The sequence below is a fragment of the Myotis yumanensis genome, unplaced genomic scaffold (assembly GCF_028538775.1).
Source record: "Myotis yumanensis isolate MYYU_CA2020_CCGP unplaced genomic scaffold, mMyoYum1.0.hap1 SCAF_4, whole genome shotgun sequence".
Taxonomy (NCBI): Eukaryota; Metazoa; Chordata; class Mammalia; order Chiroptera; family Vespertilionidae; genus Myotis; species Myotis yumanensis.
In genome coordinates this window covers 39517804-39538888 of record NW_027223755.1, presented here as the reverse complement: position 1 = coordinate 39538888, position 21085 = coordinate 39517804, and the positions used below count along the sequence as shown (strand labels likewise).

The 21085-nt window shown below is 43.2% G+C and overlaps 2 protein-coding genes and 1 long non-coding RNA gene across 4 annotated transcripts in view; 2 read left to right on the top strand and 1 right to left on the bottom strand.

Annotated features, from left to right (window-relative positions):
- The window catches only part of ANKRD31 (ankyrin repeat domain 31), a 139615-nt gene extending 136237 nt beyond the window's left edge, over positions 1-3378 (top strand). The window contains exon 26 of the mRNA XM_070412195.1: positions 3233-3378. Coding sequence (XP_070268296.1) covers positions 3233-3378 — 146 coding nt within the window. The remainder of the gene's footprint in view (positions 1-3232) is intronic.
- LOC139008679 (uncharacterized) lies at positions 857-20686 on the bottom strand. The gene is made up of 3 exons (XR_011471181.1): positions 20457-20686; positions 14807-14874; positions 857-1428 (listed from the first exon to the last, which is right to left on the bottom strand). It is a non-coding gene; the product is annotated as an uncharacterized lncRNA (long non-coding RNA).
- Positions 18772-21085, top strand: part of GCNT4 (glucosaminyl (N-acetyl) transferase 4) — a 27272-nt gene continuing 24958 nt past the window's right edge. Inside the window, exon 1 of one of the 2 annotated variants that reach the window (XM_070412198.1) lies at positions 18772-18829. The gene's annotated coding sequence lies outside the window, so the exon portion shown is untranslated. Of the gene's footprint in view, positions 18830-20833; positions 20993-21085 lie in introns of those variants that run through there. The other variant, XM_070412196.1, reaches the window with a different exon arrangement.

The window sequence follows — 21085 nt, the reverse complement described above, 5'->3', positions numbered from 1 at the left end:
GCTAATTTGAGAATGGTGGAAGTGCCAGAACCCACTTCTTACTACCTTGATCTGGGACTAGGAATCTACAGGCAGGTCCCTGCTGACATTCTGTAGGCTGCTATTAGAGTTTTGTTTGAACCTTCTTGATTTAGGATTCTTTTGTACTTATTTTTGTGGTACCTTACAAAAATCCAAAGACATGGCAAGTTAGAAAAGTGCTAACTCTTTCATGGGGGCTTAATATCATTTGTTCATTTGAAAATAGAACATGCTTTTTCAGGAAAAAATAGACTCTTTTTGCAATGATAACCATGAACATCTACTTCTAGCTTTGTGACAAAGAATTTTTCCATCAGGGGCACTTAAAAACATAAAATGGTCCTTGACTTACTGATAATCTGTTGTAAATAAGTGACTTTAAAGAGTTTTCATCATTTCGGTGCTGTTATTGTGCTTCATTTCTCTGTAAAAGTATAAGTAATAGAGCACAGACATCCACAGGTGCTTCTGTTTTATGTGGTTAAGAACTTCTTAAACCGTAAACACCTGAGGAAGATGGGTGTTTGATAACAGCAGAGTGTTTATTTCAGCTCCTATTTACAACTCTTAATTCTTTTTCATTATTTTCATCATGTTTTTCATACTGGTTTTATGTTTGTTTTAATTAATTTATTTTTTAAACTTATCTTTATTGTTGGAAGTATTACAGATGTCCCCCTCTTTTCCCCATTGAACCCCTCCACCCTGCACCTGCCCCCACCCCCAGGCCTTTACCACCCTATTGTCTGTGTCCATGAGTTATGCATACACATTTTTCGGTTAATCTCTTCCTACCCATGCCCCCACCCCCCCACCACCCTTCCCTCTGAGATTGGGCAGTATGTTCTATGTCTCCATGTTTCTAGATCTATTTTGTTCATCAGTTTATTTTGTTCTTTAGATTCCACATATGAGTGAGATCATATGATACTTGTCTTTTTCTGACTGGCTTATTTTGCTTAGCATAATACTCTCCACGTCCCTCCATGCTGTCTCAAAGGGCAAGAGATCCTTCTTCTTTACTGCTGCATAGTATTCCATGGTATAAATGTACCATAGTTTTTTTATCCACTCACCCACTGATGGGCACTTGGGCTGTTTCCAGGTTTTAGCTATTGTAAATTGTGCTGCTATGAATAGAGGGAGTAGAATGGTTTCTTAGCTCTGCAGTTCTTGTTGGAGATGAGGGACAAGAAAAAGAACCAAATGTCCACATCAGTGGCTATTTTCCTAGTTGTTGGGCTGCTGAATATGCGACTGTTCAGAAATTTTGTTTGCAGATCTCAGAGGCATTTTGCCTAGGGAATCTACCTCAAGTGAAAATGAACATGGGAAGAACTTCTGCACTTCAGTGTGGTAGATTGGTTGTCTTCACAGCTCCCGATGGAAAAATCCTTTGTCGCAAATCTGCAGGTAGAGTAGATGATCATGGTTATCATTGCAAAGAAGATGATAATTACTTGACCAGTGAAGGGATTTAATTACCACTTCTCAGGATTCTCATTCACAAGAATTCTTTCAGTGATAGAGCTTCCTTCAGGCTCTAGAGGCAGGCGAATCTGGTCCTTAAGCAGAACTAGGAATCCAAGCACTGCTCCACTTAATCCTCCCCAAAGTGAGGACTGGAAGAAATAAACAGCAGGTATTGTCAGGCTGCTTCAGTCTATACGTGTGTGCATGTTCCTGGTATCACAGTGTTTCACCTGTCAGTTCCTATTTCTGCAGATCACAACAGCTTAGGTTTTCTAGGATCTTTCCATGGAATGGTGACAATTACTAATGTACCCCAAATAAAATCCTCTCCTATTAAAAAATATTCAATTTAAACATTTTATATGCAATATTTGAATTATGCTGCTTTATTCCTTTTTTCAACTTCCTACCCTTACTGTGACTGTCATGGCCAGAATGGAAGCAAAACTTCAGTGTTTGGGATTTCTGTGTGAACACCATGGTGATGACTTCTTGTTACAGATAAGGTGAAGGTCATCAGGTGCTCCTGGCCCTCTCACACTAGTCCCTTTATTTAGGTCTGTGGCTTTTGGGGAAAGGCCACTCTGGAAAGACAGGTTTTTTTGTGCAAAAGACCTATTCTTCATCTGATGAAGCTAAGCTAACCTTAAGGAATTTAATTTAAGTAATATTTAAAGCAGTGGGGTTTTTTGAAAGAAGTATTCCCCTCACCCCCAACCTTTGTGGGATGCCTTGTTTCAGAAAGTCTACAAAACAAGGCTGCTATAAGGGAATTATTATGTTTTAGATATGGACCATGTGTAAAAAAAGTTAAAATTCTTTGTGTTGTGACAGTTTAAAACCCAAATTAAATTCACTTAACCCTCTTCCTCTGAAAAAAGGAATTTTATGGACTCATGTATATGAAAGTCCAGGAAGAGGTCTTCAGCTTAAGCCAGGGTTCAAACAGCATGACTAGCACCAGTTTCTCTGCTTTCCGTTTCTCAGCTCCATCCTAACAGTCTCCCCTTTCATTATCCCAGAGCTACATGCTTCCAGATTCAAGTTCAGAGGGGAAGAATATGGAACTCTTTCCCAGAAGAACCAACAAAGATCTCTTGCATCTCACTTCACTCTGAATGGGTCATGTTTTCATCCTTAAGTCAATGCCTATTCACTGGTTGGCTTAGATCTAAATAAATTCCACTAGAAGCACATGGTTAGGTGAAGGGAAAAGGATGATTCTTCAGAAGCAAATTAGAGTGAGGTCAGCATTAGATGGATTAATGGCTACTGGGCATCACAAGAACCCAATGCCCACACAGGTGTGTAACTATGAAAACACTTGGGCATTGCTTAGAATTACAAACAGAGCTCTTGGACTACATGGTCTGTCTAACTGAAATTGCCTGGCAAAGGTCACACCCATATTGGTGCTGTCTGTGGACTAAGATTCAATTTGCTGAGTTATATAGAGCTCATATAGCCCTCTGAGAAAGGACTTTCTGAGACTGTCAGTGAGGATGAAGAAGCCAGTTTCAGGATGAATGACTCTCAGACTGCAAACAGGCTTCTTTCCCCAAGATCAGCCAACGCTGATTTACAGCTTATCTTGGGTATAGAAAATGGGGTGAAGAGTGATGTGGTCAGAAAGCCTATTATGTGTGCTCATAGACTTGACGAGGGTCTAGGATTTGCAATAAATTTAAATCTTATTTTTAAAAGGCAGATTTTAATTTGTTGACACTTATTTAAACAGGAACTTCCAGCAAGTCAATGCAAAGCATCCCACATTATCTACAAATAAATGAAATACTATTAATCAGTGATCAAGAATATCTCCCATGCCATATAATGGATCAGCATTGGAAGTTCTATGTGGAGTGTGAAGAGCTAACATTCTAAAGCCTTGTTTTCTTAATAATGTATTAGGTATTCATATTATTAACTAACGTTCATATTTCATCTTTGTGGTCTGGTGGGCCTATTTTAATACACACTTAAGATGTGTGTTTACTGTTGTAAGAAAAAACATAACTTCAACTACTGAAGTAAGATTAATACATTTTTACCATTCAAATAAAGGCATTTTGAAAAATCTTTATTGTTGAAAATATTACATAGGTCCCCCTCATCCCCCATTAACCTCTTCTAGCCCGCTCCTGTCCCCCCGCCCCCCAAGCCCTCACTATCCCATTATCTGTGCCCATAGGTTATGCATATATGCGTACAAGTTTACTGGTTGATCTCTTCCCATCTACCCTCCCCTGCCTTCCCTCTGAGGTTCAACAGTCTGTTCATGCTTCTATGTCTCCGGGTCTATTTTTGTTCATCAATTCAAATAAAGGCATTTTTGAAGTAAACCATATTGACGCTCTGGCTTTCTTTTTACCAACATAACTTTAAAACGAATCTTTTGATCAACACCTCTACCTTTGTATAAATAACAGTTATTCCTTAAGGGAAGTAAGGATACAAGCAAGAGTAGTCATTGGTCAAAAAAAAAAAAAAAAAAGGGGCCTGGCTAAAGTGAATCTACTTCAAATAAGAAGTCAAGTCCCAATACCTTTCCCCATTTACTTTGAAATTTATCTCGAAATAAAAATTTGAAATTATTAAAGAGATTTACTCTAAGTTTTGTAAAATTTAGCGTAGATAGGATTGTAACTGTGCTGAGTCTGAGAACAAAAACATGAATCAAGTGTTGATTTGGGGCTGATTATTTTAACTAGGATGTAATTCATCTTTGACTTTTGCTACATTTTCATGAAGGTTTTTTTAAATAGATATATTCAAGAGCATTATAAGTTTTCTCAAGGGTCTGTCTAATCCTTTGATAACCATATTCTTCTTCATTTATTCATCATCATCCCAGACTCCCAAATAAACTTCTTAATTGCAATTGAAATTACTCTAGCAGTGCTAGAATTTTGAGGGGAGGTGGAGAGGAGATATGATGGTGGTGTTTTTATATTTATTTTAAGTGTATAGAATTTTAAATATCATTAACAGTTACCTGTGAGGAGAAAAGTTATGGGGCTGGGGATCTAAGGGGAAAGAAAGAGTTTTTAACTACATGGACCTTTTGGCAAATTTTGAATGGGTTCTATGTGTGTGTTCTTTCTATTCAGATACAAATTTTAAGTTTCTGAAAAGAAAGTACCTGAAAGATTTACCTATTAATAAAAGTAAAAAGACAGATCATTTTATTTTTCTTCCTTTGAGAGTCCATTGAAAATGTTCAGGATAGAATAACCCTTCAAGTTATAATGCTTGAGAACTGAAAAGAGTTTCATTATTCTATATAATAAAAGGCTAATATGCAAATCGATTGAACAGCAGAATGACTGGTCGCTATGATGCGCACTAACCACCAGGTCAACACAGGAGCTGCCCCCTGGTGGTCAGTGAACTCCCACAGGGGGTGCACCACTCAGCCAGAAGCTGGGCTCATGGCTGGCAAGCGCAGCGGTGGTGGCAAGAGCCTTTCCCACCTCCGAGGCAGCACTAAGGACCCCTCGGGGGATGTCTGACTGCCTGCGGAGAGCAGGCCTAAGCCAGCAGGTGGACATCCCCCGAGAGGTCCTGGACTGTGAGAGGGCACAGGCCGGGCTGAGGGACCTCCCCCCGCCCCCGACCCCTAGTGCATAAGTGTTGTGCACCAGGCCTCTAGTTCCATCATAATTTTCTTAGATTATTCTATTATTCTAATTCTTGAATAGTCTACATGATGTGGTCTATTTGGCTTTTATTACTTAAGGATATATTTAAAACATGGGTCCTTTGGGAATATATGTACTAACATGGAACTTGTACATATAAGTAAATGAAAGATGCAAATTGTTAGGAAATGTTTAAAACAAATACTGGTTTTAAATGAATAAAAATTATATGCCTTTGAATGCATGTATAAAAATAACCATATAGAAAAAAAAAATGGCGGAGGCTTAGACGGACGTGTTGGTCCTTCGTCCCGGAGCAGATAGGGGCGAGCAGCTGAAACGGGTAACAACCAGCCCGATCAAGCTGGGGAGGTTCAGCTGAGAGACAGTCTGCAGCCAGGAAAGACAGAGAACTCCTGAAAAATGCGGATGGTTAGAGATTGAGGCTGAAACTTCCCCCTGGGCGCCAGCGCAGCGGCGAGACCACGCCATCTTGGGAAGCGGTTACCTACCGGCATCCAGAGATCGGCTACTAACCCAGCGGCTACTAACCCGGAGGCGGCGACTTGCGGGCGGCGCGACTGCGGGAGCCCAGAGGAGGCCTGCGCCCCTCCACGGAGGGGCGGACACTCCTGGGCGGCCAGCAGAGGCACAGCGACCACGCCATCTTGGGAAACAGAGCTGCTTGAGACTAGGATCCTGGCCTCAGCACCACCCAGTCTGATCTCAGACGCATACCAGGACCCTGCAGCCACTGGGGACAGAGACCTGTGACCACAGCTACAGACCTGCAGACACGGAAAGTTCGGAGATCCCTGCTGCAGATCCGTGAGTAGCAGAGCCCATCCCCCCTTCCCCCAGGATCGCGGGCAGTGCCAGAGTAACTAACTGATAGACCTACCCCTTGCCGGGGCCTCAGCGCTGCAGAAACTTTGGCCTGAAAGTGCGCGAGCACCTTAGAACTGATCCTATGCGCACTTCGGGCTTCAGAGCCCTGGGCTGGGAGCAAAAACGCGCACAGCACCAGGAACTAATCCTGTGCGCACTGCTGGCATCAGAGCCCTGGGCTGGGAGCAAAAACGCGCACAGCACCAGGAACTAATCCTGTGCGCACTGCTGGCATCAGAGCCCTGGGCTGTGAGCAAAAACGCGCACAGCACCAGGAACTAATCCTGTGCGCACTGCTGGCATCAGAGCCCTGGGCTGGGAGCAATCGCGCGAACGGGAGTTTGTCCGCCTAGCACAGGCCCAGAAACCCCGTTTCTCAGGGCAGGAGGCAGCACCAAGCACCAGTGACTTGACTGTGTTTCTTATCACCTGCGCCTGAGATCCTGATTTCCTGTGCATTCATACTAAGAGCCAGTGAATCCAATTCCTGGTGCAAGGGCACACAGGGACCCTGATTCTCAAGGTGAGGTTGCGCGAAGCAACAGAGACTCTGATACTGAACTCTTGGGGAACTCTGACTCCTGGCGCAAGCTAGGGGGCTCTGCTCTGGTGCTAAACACGCGTCAGGGGGGCCTCTATTTCAGCACAGTGCAGGCAGGGTCCCTAATTCTAAGGGCACGCGCGAGGCCACATTGAGTGTTGGCAACACTGACACAGAGCGAGCCTGGTTCCCACCAACCAACAACAACCACACATCTTAGTGTCAGAGCTCTTCAGTGACACTAGGGTGGTGGGAGCCTCCCACTGCGCACGGCCCAGGCCCACGCAACTCAACCTTTGAACCATCAGGAGATAATCAGAATGAAGAGACGACACAATACCCAGAGGAAAGACAATGAAGAATCACCAAGAAAGGAAATTAATGAAGCTGAAGCGTGCAACATGACAGAAAAAGAATTCAGAATGATGGTTGTACAATTCATTCACCGGATGGATGAGAAAATCAACAACCTATGCAAGAATCAGGAAGAAATGAAAAGTGATATAGCTACAATCAAAAACACCATGGAAAGTTTCAACAGCAGACTAGAAGAAGCAGAAGACCGAATTAGTGAGTTAGAAGATAAGGCAGAGAAACAAGCTCAATCTGAACAGCAACTGGAGAAAAGAATTAAAAAACAGGAGGAGAGCCTAAGGGAGCTTCAGGACAACATGAAACGAAGTAACATACGCATAATAGGGCTGCAAGAAGGACAAGAAGAGCAGCAAGGATTAGAAAATCTATTTGAAGAAATAATGACAGAAAACTTCCCAGATATGGGGAAGAAAAAAGTTACACAAATACAGAGAGTCCCAGGCAAGATGAACCCCAAAAGACCGACACCAAGACACGTCATAATAACGATGGCAAATGTACAAGACAAAGAGAGAATCTTAAAGGCTGCAAGAGAGAAACAGAGAGTTACCTACAAAGGGTCCCCCATCAGATTATCAAACGATTTCTCAACAGAAACACATCAGGCCAGAAAAGAATGGACGGAAATCTACAAAGTGATGCAAAGCAAAGGACTGAATCCAAGAATACTCTATCCAGCAAGGCTATCATTCAAAATTGAAGGGGAAATAAGAAGCTTCACAGACAAAAAAAGGCTAAGGGAGTTCATCACCACCAAGCCAGCAATGCAAGAAATGCTAAAGGGACTGGTGTAAAAAGAAGAAATAAAAAGCCCAGAAAGAAAGCAGCCACAAAAAAATAGAAATGGCTACAAACAAGTACCTTTCAATAATAACTTTAAATGTAAATGGACTAAATGGTCCAATCAAAAGATATCGAGTGGCTGAATGGATAAAAAAACATGACCCATACATTTGCTGTCTACAAGAGACCCACCTCATTAGAAGGGACTCACACAGACTGAAAGTGAAGGGATGGAAAAATATCTTTCAGGCAAATGGAAATGAAAAAAAAGCTGGGGTAGCAATACTTATATCCGACAAAATAGACCTCAAAGTGAAGGCCATAACCAGAGATAAGGAAGGCCACTTCATAATACTAAAGGGATCAATACAACAAGAGGATATAACCCTGATAAACATATATGCACCCAATGCAGGAGCACCCACATACATAAGAAAACTCCTGGAAGGTATCAGGGGAGAGATCGACAACAATACAATCATAGTAGGGGACTTTAATACACCACTAACATCACTGGATAAATCCGCTAGACAAAAACTCAGCAAAGAAACAGCAATCCTAAATGACTCACTAGATCAGATGGACTTAATTGACATCTTCAGAACACTTCACCCCACAGCTGCGGAATATACATTCCTCTCAGGTGCCCATGGGACATATTCAAAAATAGACCACATATTGGGTCACAAGCAAAGTCTCCACAAATTCAAGAAGATTGAAATCATAAAAAGCATCTTCTCAGACCACGATGGCATAATGTTAGAAATAAACCACAATAAAAACAACCCAAAATACTCAAACACTTGGAAGCTGAATAGCATGTTATTAAATATTGATTGGGTTACCGATGACATCAAAGAAGAAATTAAAAACATCCTGGACACTAATGACAATGAAAACACAACAATCCAAAACCTCTGGGACACAATGAAAGCAGTCCTGAGAGGGAAGTTTATAGCTCTACAGGCCTACCTCAAAAAACAAGAAAAAATGGTAGTTAATCATCTAACTCTACAACTCAAAGAATTAGAAAGAGAGCAACAAGAAAAGCCCAGAGTGAGCAGAAGGAAGGAGATAATAAAGATTAGAGCAGAAATCAATGAAATAGAGACCAAAAAAACAATACAGAAAATCAATGAAACCAAGAGCTGGTTCTTTGAAAGGATAAACAAGATTGACAAACCCCTAGCCAGGCTCACCAAGAAGCAAAGAGAGAGGTCCCAAATAAACCAAATCAGAAATGATAGAGGCGAAATAACAACAGACCCCAAAGAAATACAAATGATTGTTAAACAATACTACGGACAACTCTACTCCAACAAACTAGACAACCTGGAGGAAATGGACAAATTCCTAGAAAAATACAACATTCCAAAACTCAATCAGGAAGAATCTAAAAATCTCAATAGGCCAATAACGATGGAAGAAATTGAAGCAGTCATCAAAAAGCTTCCAGCAAACAAAAGCCCAGGACCAGACGGCTTCTCAGGGGAGTTTTACCAAACTTTTAAGGAAGAACTGAAACCTATCCTCCTCAGATTACTACAAAAAGTCCAAGAGGATGGAACACTTCCAAACACATTTTATGAAGCTAGCATCACCCTAATACCAAAACCAGGTAAAGACAACACAATGAAAGAGAATTACAGGCCAATATCCCTCATGAACATAGATGCCAAAATCCTCAACAAAATCTTAGCAAATCGGATCCAGCAGTACATCAGAAGGATCATACACCATGACCAAGTAGGATTTATCCCAGGGATGCAAGGATGGTACAACATCCGTAAATCAATAAACGTGATACATCACATAAACAAATTGAAAGAAAAAAACCACATGGTCATATCAATTGATGCAGAAAAAGCATTTGACAAAATCCAACACCCATTTTTGATAAAAACTCTCAGCAAGGTGGGAATAGAAGGATCATACCTCAACATAATAAAAGCCATATATGACAGGCCCACAGCCAACATCATACTCAATGGACAAAAACTAACACCATTTCCCCTAAGAACAGGAACAAGACAGGGATGTCCACTCTCTCCACTCCTGTTCAACATAGTCCTGGAAGTATTAGCCATTGCAATTAGACAAGAAGAAGAAATAAAAGGCATCCAAATTGGAAAAGAGGAAGTAAAACTGTCCTTATTTGCAGATGACATGATATTATACATACAGAACCCTAGAGACTCCATCAAAAAACTACTAGACTTAATACATGAATTTGGCAATGTAGCAGGATACAAAATTAACCCCAAGAAATCCGAGGCATTTCTATATACCAATAGTGAACTTTCAGAAAGAGAGATTATAAAAACAATCCCATTTACCATCGCACCCCAAAAATTAAGATACCTAGGAATAAACTTAACTAAAGAGGTAAAAGACCTCTACTCAGAAAACTATAGGACGTTGAAAAAAGAGATAGAGGAAGACATAAACAGATGGAAGAACATACCATGTTCTTGGATTGGTAGAATCAACATCATTAAAATGTCCATATTACCCAAAGCAATCTATACATTCAACGCACTTCCCATTAAAATACCAATGGCCTTCTTCAAGGATCTAGAACGAACTCTCCAAAAATTCATCTGGAATAAAAAAAGACCCCGAATAGCTGCAGCGATCCTGAGAAAAAACAAAGTAGGTGGGATCTCAATGCCAGATATCAAGCTGTATTACAAAGCCACTGTTCTCAAAACTGCCTGGTACTGGCACAAGAACAGACATATAGATCAGTGGAATAGAATAGAGAGTCCAGAAATTAGCCCGAACCAATATGCTCAATTAATTTTTGACAAAGGAGGCATGAACATACAATGGAGCCAAGATAGTCTCTTCAATAAATGGTGTTGGGAAAATTGGACAGATATATGCAAGAAAATGAAACTAGACCACCAACTTACACCATACACAAGAATAAACTCAAAATGGATAAAGGACTTAAATATACGACAGGAAACCATAAAAATTCTAGAAGAATACAAAGGCAGCAAAATCTCAGACATATGCCAAAACAATTTCTTCACTGATACAGCTCCTAGGGCAGTTGAAACTAAAGAGAAACTGAACAAATGGGACTACATCAAAATAAAAAGCTTCTGCACAGCAAAAGAAACCATCAACAAAACAACAAGAAAACCCACCTCGTGGGAAAACATATTTGCCAACGTCATATCTGATAAGGGCTTAATCTCCAAAATTTATAGGGAACTCATACAACTTAACAAAAAGAAGATAAACAATCCAATCAAAAAATGGGCCAAGGATCTAAATAGACACCTTTCAAAAGAGGACATTCAGAAAGCCAAGAGACATATGAAAACATGCTCAAAGTCACTAATCATCCGAGAGATGCAAATCAAAACAACAATGAGGTACCATCTCACACCTGTCAGAATGGCCATCATCAACAAATCAACAAACGACAAGTGCTGGAGAGGATGTGGAGAAAAAGGAACACTTGTGCACTGCTGGTGGGAATGCAGACTGGTGCAGCCACTATGGAAGGCAGTATGGAGGTTCCTCAAAAAATTGGAAATGGAACTCCCATTTGACCCTGTGATCCCACTTCTAGGAATATATCCCAAGAAACCAGAAACACCAATCAGAAAGGATATATGCACCCCGATGTTCATAGCAGCACAATTCACCATAGCTAAGATCTGGAAACAGCCCAAGTGCCCATCAGTAGATGAATGGATTAGAAAGCTGTGGTACATCTACACGATGGAATACTATGCTGCTGTAAAAAAGAAGGAATTCTTACCATTTGCAACAGCATGGATGGAACTGGAGAGCATTATGCTAAGTGAAATAAGCCAGTCAATGAAGGAAAAATACCACATGATCTCACTCATTCATGGATAATAAAGACCATTACAAACTTTTGAACAATAATAGATACAGAGGCAGAGCTGCCTCAAACTGATTGTCAAACTGCAGTGGGAAGGCCAGGGAGGGTTGGGGGGCAGGAGGGAGGGGATTAAGAGATCAACCGAAGGACTGGTATGCATCCATTTAACCATAACTAATGGACATAAGACACTGGGGGGTAAGGGAGGGCAGGGGTCTGTCAAGGGCGGGGTGGAAAAAAGGACACTTATGTAATACACTTTGTAATACTTTTAGCGAAAAAAAAATAAAATAAAATAATTTTCTTAATTTAAAAAAAAAAAAATAACCATATAAATCTATAATAATAAAAGTGTAATATACTAATTAGACTGGACGTCAACCGGACAACCTTCCAGACCACCTTCTGGACAAAGCCGGGGCTATGAGGGAAGCCCAGGTCCCGGGTGCCAGAGGGAAGTCAGTGCCAGCAGCCGGGGGAAGGAAGGCCTACTCTTGCATGAATTTCATGCATTGGGGACTCTAGTATACATATACTTATATTATGTATGGTATATGTACTTTATAAGCTATGAAATGTGAATTTGTATGTATAAGTGTGTAGGCGGGTAGAGTATGCTGAGTAAAAGGTCTGGAATGCTGCAAATAAAACTATGCAATGATGGTCCCTAAGGATATTTTTGTAATTTTATTTTTCAATTACAGTTGACATTCAATATTATATTAGTTTTAGGTGTACAACATAGTGATTAGACATTTATATAACTTACAAAGTGATGACCCCATAAGTCTGGTACACCCTGGCACCATACATAATTATTACAATATTATTGACTGTATTCCCTGTGCTGTATTTTACATCCCCACGACTATTTTATAATTGCCAATTTGTGCTTCTTAATCCCTGGTGAAAGCATACTTTTGCAGTTTACTTTCAACTTAAAAAACACACACCACATTTCTTTTGTAATTTAAAAATATATTTTTAAGAACAACTTTAAAAGCAGGTATTTTATTTAGTGATTATAATTTACATAAGTCATACATTCTAAATTTATACTACAAGAAATCTTGCAATTCTAAGTTTTCATTTTAATGATCAAATTCTTACACTTAATTTTCTAAGCCCCCTTTTTAAATTTTATATACCAACTGGAAACTGACATAATACCTAGTGCCCTGAGGCACACTGAGTATTGCCCAAACTAAACAGCAAAAGGGTCTACTCCCATTAGGGTTCAGGTATGAGAGCTACCTGAACCCAGATCATGCAGGAGAGAAGACGGGCAATTTGGGGATTTGCTAGATGTTTTGCCTATTCTGGGTCCTAAATGAAACCCTCAAGCTTCTGACCCTAAGCCTTATAAGGGACTTCCGGGAATATCTAAAAATCCAGTCTTCTGCCTGATACTTGCATCCTTCCCATAAAACTCACTTCTTGAACACCTCAACAAGGAAGCCTATTCCTTACTATCACTTCGTAAGGTAGTCCTTGGTCTTAGAAAGCTGGAACCCAATGTCACAATCTTGTTATAAAAATTATAAAATAAAACTTCTTTTTAAGGCTTGAATTACAATGATACAGGCTTCCACTGGCCTGATGGCTGATATCCAAGCATACGTCTTATCCTTTTCTCAGTTTCTTTCATTCAGTCCCTCCCACTTCCCCTCCTGGTTTCAGTCCTTTATCAGTGCATGTTTAGACGATGTGCATCAGCAATCCTAACCCACCCCCATTTTTCCTACTGAAAACCTGTGGCACACTGTGCCAAATTCTTCTTCTTAAAGATCTATTTTACTCCCCTACTGCTTCAAGAGGAAAATCTAGGTCCAACATTCAAGGTCTCCTATTCTGTGATCCTATATAACCTTCCAGCTTCATGTCCCAATCATCTTTAAGTTTGACTCGTAAATTTTTTTCATCCCTGTTATGGGATGAATTGTGTCCCCTCAAAAGTCATATGTTGAGCCCAGCCTGTGTGGTTCAGTGGTTGAGCATTGACCTATGAAACAGGAGGTCACGGTTCAATTCCTGATCAGGGCACATGCCTAGGTTACAGGCTCAGTCCCCATTAGGGGGCGTGCAGGAGGCAGCCGGTCAATGATTCTCTCTTATCATTGATGTTTCTATCTCTCCCTCTCCCTTCCTCTCTAAAATCAATTATATATATGTGTGTGTGTGTGTGTGTGTGTGTGTGTGTGTGTGTGTGTTTAAATTCAAATATTAAAGTTCTAATCCCCAGCACCTCAAAATGTGGCTGTATTTGGAAATAGGGCCTTTAAAGGGGTGATTAAGTTAGAATAAGGCTGCGCCTAATTCAATTTGACTGTTGTCCTTATATGAAGAAACTTAGTCACACAAAAAGACCTCAGGGATGCACCTGCAAGGCTAGAAGACTCTGTGAGGACACAGTGAAAAGGTAGTCATCTGCAAACCAGGGAGAGAGGCCTTAGAATGAAATCAGCTCTGCTGTGACTCCTTGATCTTGGACTTCTACCCTCTGGAACTGTGAGAATAACTTTTGTTTAAGCCCCCAACCCTAGCAAACTAATAGAATCTCCAAGTATCCCTTACATTTGTTTATGCTATCTAGAATGTTCCTTCTCCTCCTGCTCATAGATGTTTTCCTTATTCTTTGAGCCTTCTCTTCATGTATGAACTCTTGTGTTGCTTTCTCAGACCACCCAAATCCAAGCACTTAATATATACTGCTTGGTAGTTATTAGTTTTCTCTTCATGGCATATCTTCCCCAAGTAGCTGGAAAACTTGTCATGATCACGTTTAGGGTTATACACTCTGTGTTTCCTATAAAATATCTCACACATACTAGAGAAATATCAATCAGTTAGGGTGTTTTCAAGTACAATAACAAAACCCTACTCAAAATGACTTAAGCAATAAGGTAAATACATTATTTTACACAAGTCCAGAGGTAGGAACTTCAGGATTGGTTAATTCTTCCACTCAACAATGTGATTACGTTTCTGTCTTTCTTCCAGCTCCCTTCCCAGTGCCAAGATGGCTCTGCTGTTACAGGCAGGTGTACATGCAGGAATTGCATCATTACAAGAAGAAAGGAAACATTTTCTTTCAATGCACATCCTTTGGGAATAAACCTTTCCTGAATGTCACCACCACCCGAGAAAATTGGCCAGTGTCTCAGAATTGTACCATCTGCGTGCTCCTTAATCAGTCACTAACCAGGGAAGCGGGTTTACCTTGATTGGCTGAGAGAAGTAAGTACATCCCCATGTGCAAGAGAGTAGTCAGCTGTACAGACTCCAGGCTGCCAGAACACAAAAAAACAAAACAAAACAACATGTGTGTGAGGGGGAAGGGTTGGGGTGAGAACTAATATTTATTGAACACTTAATATATACTAGTCATTGGTATAGGCACTTTCAAGGTTTTAACCCATTTAATTCTCACCACACCCTATGAAGTAAGAAATAGTATTCCTATTTTATAGATGAGGAAATGGAGATACAGGATCAAGTAACTTGGCCCAAAGTCACACAGCTTCCAAGTGGTGGAGCTAGGACTTAAACCTGGTAATCTGGCTTCAGGCTCACACTGTTATGCATCATATATTTCTCTCAACCAATGTATCTGCCTGAAAATATATGTTAAATGTTGAAAACGGTGTCAACATCATTCTGAGTGATGATGACTCTATTGGCTCCTTCCACCTACACATTCTGAGGGAGTCAGTGTTTGCTCATTTTGGTGAATGGCAGGCACTCAGGGAAGATGGCGATGCTCATTGATGGGTAATGGAATGTAGACGTTTTACTGGACAAGTTTCAGGGTGAACACATCGATGTCTGCTCGTGGGCTCCCTTTTTCAATCTAGGGAGTTCCAGGTATAAAGAATGAGTAAAGCTTATTCATTTGAGATATTGCCTAAACTCAATTTTCCTGGAGACTATCCTGTTTGGTTTTTGTTTGTTTGTTTGTTTGTTTGTTAATCCTCACCTGAGGATTTTTTTCCATTGATTTTTAAGGGAGTCGAAGAGAGAGGGAAAGACAGAGAAACTTCTATGTGAGAGAAACATTGATTGGTTGCCTCCTGCTTGAGCCCTGACCAGGGCCTGGGCCTGGGCCAGGGAGGAGTCTGCAACTAAGGTACGTGCCCTTTGACCAGAATTGAACCCGGGATCCTTTGGTCTGCAGGCTGACGCTCTATCCACTGAGCCAAACCAGCTTGGGCAATCCTGTTGTTTTTAAGTTAATGCATGTGCCTGTAGGACCTGGGTTTCAAGTCTCTTTGGGTTTTCAGTACTCAGCACATGACCTCCACATTTGTTTCTCTGGACTCCCTTTCCTTCTATTTTCCTCATCTCCTTGTTGTTGAAGTCGATTTTACAGGAAACCAGAAAAATATCTTTCTTAAATACATAAAGGCCAAGAAATGTGGTAAGTTTCTGCTTAAGCTCGATCATCATCTTCTCACATCCCCTTTTCCTTTCCCACCTAAATAAGAGCAACAGAACTTGAGGCCATGTCAGATCAACTCAGCCTGTCAGCACAGGCTGCATGGTTGACCTCTAAATTCCTGGGGCAAATTTTAAGTTCACATTCCTTCATTTTGGCTGCTTTGACAGGGGCTTTAAAATAGAAACAATGGGTGCAGACATTTGAGGCTGTAATGTGAATAGTGGTACTTGTAAAGGTAAAGGCAGTTGACATTTCTGTACACAAGACCCCTGGATGAGATATGAAGTTGGGTCCTGTCCCTTCAAAGCTGGAGGCAAGGAAGTGGTAAGGCGAGTTTCCTAGCTGAGGTTGTGAGCCTCACCCATCACCCAACACCTGCATCTCAGCACAGCCTCTTTGTTCTGTTCATTACAGCCTACACATTATCTGTCATGAAGAGATTAAACAGAACAAAACAAAAACTGTTTCTTTGTGTTAAAATGGCCCCAAAAGGTATGCTGGTGATGGAAATGAAGAGGTTTAAGAAAATGTTGGTTCTTAGTGCTCCGACCCCAAAAGAGAGATATTTAGAATGTATTAAGGGGCAGGCAGTTAAATTTGGAAGAGCCCAGCTCTGTGCCACAAATGATTTTATGTGCAGTAATGCATGCCTGGGAGCCCTTAGCTCCCTGGGATTGTAGCCCTCCTTTTCTTCCAGAGGCCAAGTGGGGTGACTTGAGCCCTTTCGTCAACATACAGGGCAAAAGCCACTAACCTCCCCCACTTTAGGTACCCTGGTTTCTCTACATAGAATAGACTTATGCTCTATTCTTTCTCCCAAGAATAGACTTATGCTCTCCCATTGTAGCTGCTTTTCTCTGAGAAAAATCCATCAGCCTGCTGGTCAGCTCGGTCCCTGGTCATTGCTCTCAGCTCTCAGCTCTCAGCTCTCAGCACAGCCAATGTGTGGTCACCACCTCCCACATGCCCCTGCCTCATGCTGATCCCACCCCACCTGGGCCTTTCCGGAAGCACCATGCACCCCAGCTGTTGCGGAGCAGGAGCAGGCTTCCCCGGAGGCTTGGTGGTAAAGGGGAAGGAGTTACAGCACAGCACACGACTTAGAAATGACTGAACGCGGCCTCTCCCGCAGAGACTCAATCCTTGATGATGTTCCCTTCAGACCTGGCCTTGGTTGAGGTATATAGGACAGTGGATATGAGTGCAGGCTCTAGGTCAGTGATGGCGAACCTATGACACGCGTGTCAGAGGTGACACGCGAACTCATTTTTTTGATTGATTTTTCTTTGTTAAATGACATTTAAATATATAAAATAAATATCAAAAATATAAGTCTTTGTTTTACTATGGTTGCAAATATCAAAAAATTTCTGTATGTGACACAGCACCAGAGTTAAGTTAAGGTTCTTCAAAATGCTGACACGCCGAGCTCTAGGCCCACATCCTGGCTCCCCCACTCACTAGTTATTTAACCTTGTTACCCTCCTTAGGTCTCATTCCATGTCTAAACGTGTACCTTCCTCTTAAGATATTTGTGAGGATTTAATAAGATAACCCGTGTAAAGTGAGCAGCCCACTGGCTGGCACATAGTGGTTACTCAATAAATCATATATGTTGTTATTATGAGAAGTTGCTCAGTCTCCCCTAGTTCTCTCTAAACCACTGATTAACAATCCTGCTCCATCACTCACACATACATCCCTGTACCCATTACAGCAGAATCTTTCAGAGTAAGTTTGTGCAGCCAGGCTAAAAACCACTTCTATAGATTCTTTCCACATCTTCCCCCTTCTCTCTCCTGGGCCACCCATCACCTTTCTCTAGGCCTGCCACAGGAAGTCAAAATTCTCCTATGTTTCCCCCTATTTTATTATAAGCATAGCATTTGGCTCTCTGTGACTCACCCCTGCCCATCTAGGCTTTGCCCAGGGGGCCTCAGCTTTCTCATTATTAAAATATTCGTGTAGTGTTTTCTGCTCTAGCCATGAAGTATAAGAGATTACATTCAGTTGCTTTAAATAACACTTTTTTTCACAATAGAGAAAGTGATTATAGTTCTCCCCAAATTGAGTTATCGTATATAACTCAATAACTGCACATGTCCCTTTCAGACTAGGGATCAAGGATCCCAGCCCTGGGACACGAGAAGCTGGAAGCCACTGGAGCACAGCCTAGCAGCACTCAGAGTTCTCCAAAGCAGTGCTGTGCGTCTCAGCGGGCTTACAGCCTTGGCTCACATTAGAATTCCCTGAGGAGCTTTCAAACCTGGCCCATGAATTGTCTTTTGTCCCAGTCAGTTGGCTCTTAGCATCCCCTATCTTGTTGGTTAGTTATGTTCTGGGTGCAGGGACTACCTCTGTAGCTACAGTGTCTTTCTTTGAGGGCAGGGACTGTGACTTATATCTCTTTGCATCCTCAACTCAAGCAACACATTTTCATTAACAGTGAATGACTTTTGGCCATTGTACTGGGTTGAAAAAGGTCCCTCCAAAATTCATGTATATGCATATGTAATCAAGTTAAGTGAGGCCGTACTGGGTTAGAGTGGCCGTAAATCCAATGTCTTGTATTCTTTATAGAAGAGAGAAGTTTGGACACAGAGAAGACACAGGAAAAGAAGGCCAAGCAATGGTGGAGGCAGAGATGGGAATGATGCAGCTGCAAGCAGGAACACCAAGGACGGCAGCAACCACCATAAGCTCAGAGGCAGAGGAGTCTTCCCTGCAGAAGGATCATAGCCCTGCCCACACCTTGGTTTCGGCTTCTGGCCTCCACAACCATGAAAGAACACATTTCTGCTGTTGTAAGTCACCCAGTTTGGGGTGTTTGCTACAGCAGCCCTGGGAGACTCCCCTGGGAATGCTGAGCATGCTGTGGCACTAGCAGAGGCCTTCTGGGGCCACCATCCAGCCTTGGGCAACTGCTTTCTGAAGACCCAGGCACTGATCGCTGATTGGGAGCGCGGTTTCAAGGGAAGGAAGGGGCTAAGATGAAGGCAGTGGGTGGACAGGACAGGGAGAGCGCTGGGTATGGTCTGAGTGTAGAATAATCTAACACAAAGTTCACAGAATTCATGTTAATGGTGTTTTTAGAGTCCCATCATAGAAACAGTTCTCTTTATGACAAAAAGGTTGGTCTGGGAGTTGGAGATAGTAGAGCAAGTGAATTAAATGGATAACCACTTTATGATATAATATATTAAAATAATAACATGGACCTGTTTGGGAGTGTGTGTGCGGATTTCATGGCGGCCTTCCTGAGGTGACTGGAGGCCCCTGTGAGCTGGGCTGCTGGTGGCTGGTGAACCATTTGGATTCCAGTCCTGGAGGTCTCAGTTTCCTCAGTTGTTAACAGCATGGACACCAGGATAGACCTCCTGCTTCTGGGTTCTGGCCTGCCACTTACTGGCAAATTATTTCACCTCACTTGCCTCCCTCTTCTCATCTGTAAAATCAGAATAGAAATGGCACCTCCCTCCTAACGCTGTAAGGATTGAAAGAGTTAATCTGCATAAGTTGCTTAGAATTAGCACCTTTGATGGATAATAGAAGCCTTGTGGTTTTTGTCATCACCATCACCATCACCATAGCCATCACCGTAGCCATCATCACCCTGATGTGCAAATGAGGGAGACCAGAGGGGTGAATTGGTGACTTTTAATGACTTGTCCAGAGAGGGGAGTTCCCACTGGGAAAAAAGATGAGTGCAAAACTAGCCATTTGCTTGAAAACAAGCCTGTAAAATGGATATTACTTGCTCCCCCTGAGAACAGGGAACTTTTTAAAGGGCAGGGTCTCTATTACTGTGGACAGACTCTAGATCCTGGGAGTAAAGACGATGGGATCCCTTTCGGGACTCCTAGCCGATTTACCAGGTCCTTTCCAGCTCCCCACCACCCAGCCAGGCACACAGCAGGCCCTCAGTCACCTTAGACCTCGGAGGAAGGAGTAAAGAAACCAGTTGGGAATGGCTCTCCGGGTGCGCTCCCTGCCCCACCAGGCAGACCACAGACCCTAGGAGCTCTGGCCCGCGAAGTGGGGGAGCTCCGCGGGGGCGCCTGCGAGTGCAGGAATGAATTCCGAGCACAGCGCAGAGCAGAGCGCCCGCTTAATAAAGTCAGCCTATGCACAGGAACCCGCCACACGGGCCCAGTGGTGGGTATTGCCCAATTGGCTAAGTAGGCGTGTGCTTGGATTCATTTAACATGAATCCAAGTTTTGGGGTGAGCAGGATTGGTACCGGATACCGCGCCCGCGCGGCCCGCCACCCTCACCCCGCTTGCGGGTCAAGAGGAAGCCGCGGTGTCTATTTGGCAGGTAGGCACTGATTGAAAAAACAACTTTGTAGTCTATTTATTGGGCATAAAGCTCCCCCTTCCCACGCTGCTCCTCGGTGACACTTCTCCGGGCTGCGTGGGACAGTTATCTTACCAATGTAAGCGGGCGAGTCCCGCAAAGCCGAGCCTCGAGGAGCCCAGCCTTCGGCGGCGGGGAAGCAAGAAGACGCAGATGTGAGTTTGCGTTATGACCGCTCCGAGCAACTTGGGGCAAGTCGCTTAGCTCTTCAGGCCGCGGGTTTCTGGTCTGTTTAACGCGGGGAGGGAGCCGAACCTGGAGGACGCTCGGGGCAGCGGCGGCTCGACCCGAGCGGAGCGCGCCGCGCGCGCCTGGGAACTTTGCCCGGAGCGCGGGGCCGGGACCCCGGAGCGCGGGCCGGGAGCTCCCTCTGCGGGAGCGCAGCGGCGGCGCCCCTCCTTTCCCCTCCACGTCACGGGGGCCGCTCGGCACTCTCCCACCCCTGGCGGAGGGAGAGCAAGTCCTTGGCAGGGCGCGCCGCCGAGGTGGCGGAGGAGGCGGGAGCCAGCGGCGGCAGCAGAGGGGCCGGGAGCCGGAGCGCAGCCGAGGCCCCCTCCGGGACGACCTCTGCAGCCGAGGGGACCCCGCTTCGGGGCTGCCCGCTCTCTTTCGTAAGTCGACTAGGTCTCGCCGGCCGGCGAGGTGTGGGGCTGCCCCGCGGCGGCGGGTGCGGGGCCCCTGTCCCAGCCGCTGGGAGGCCGGGA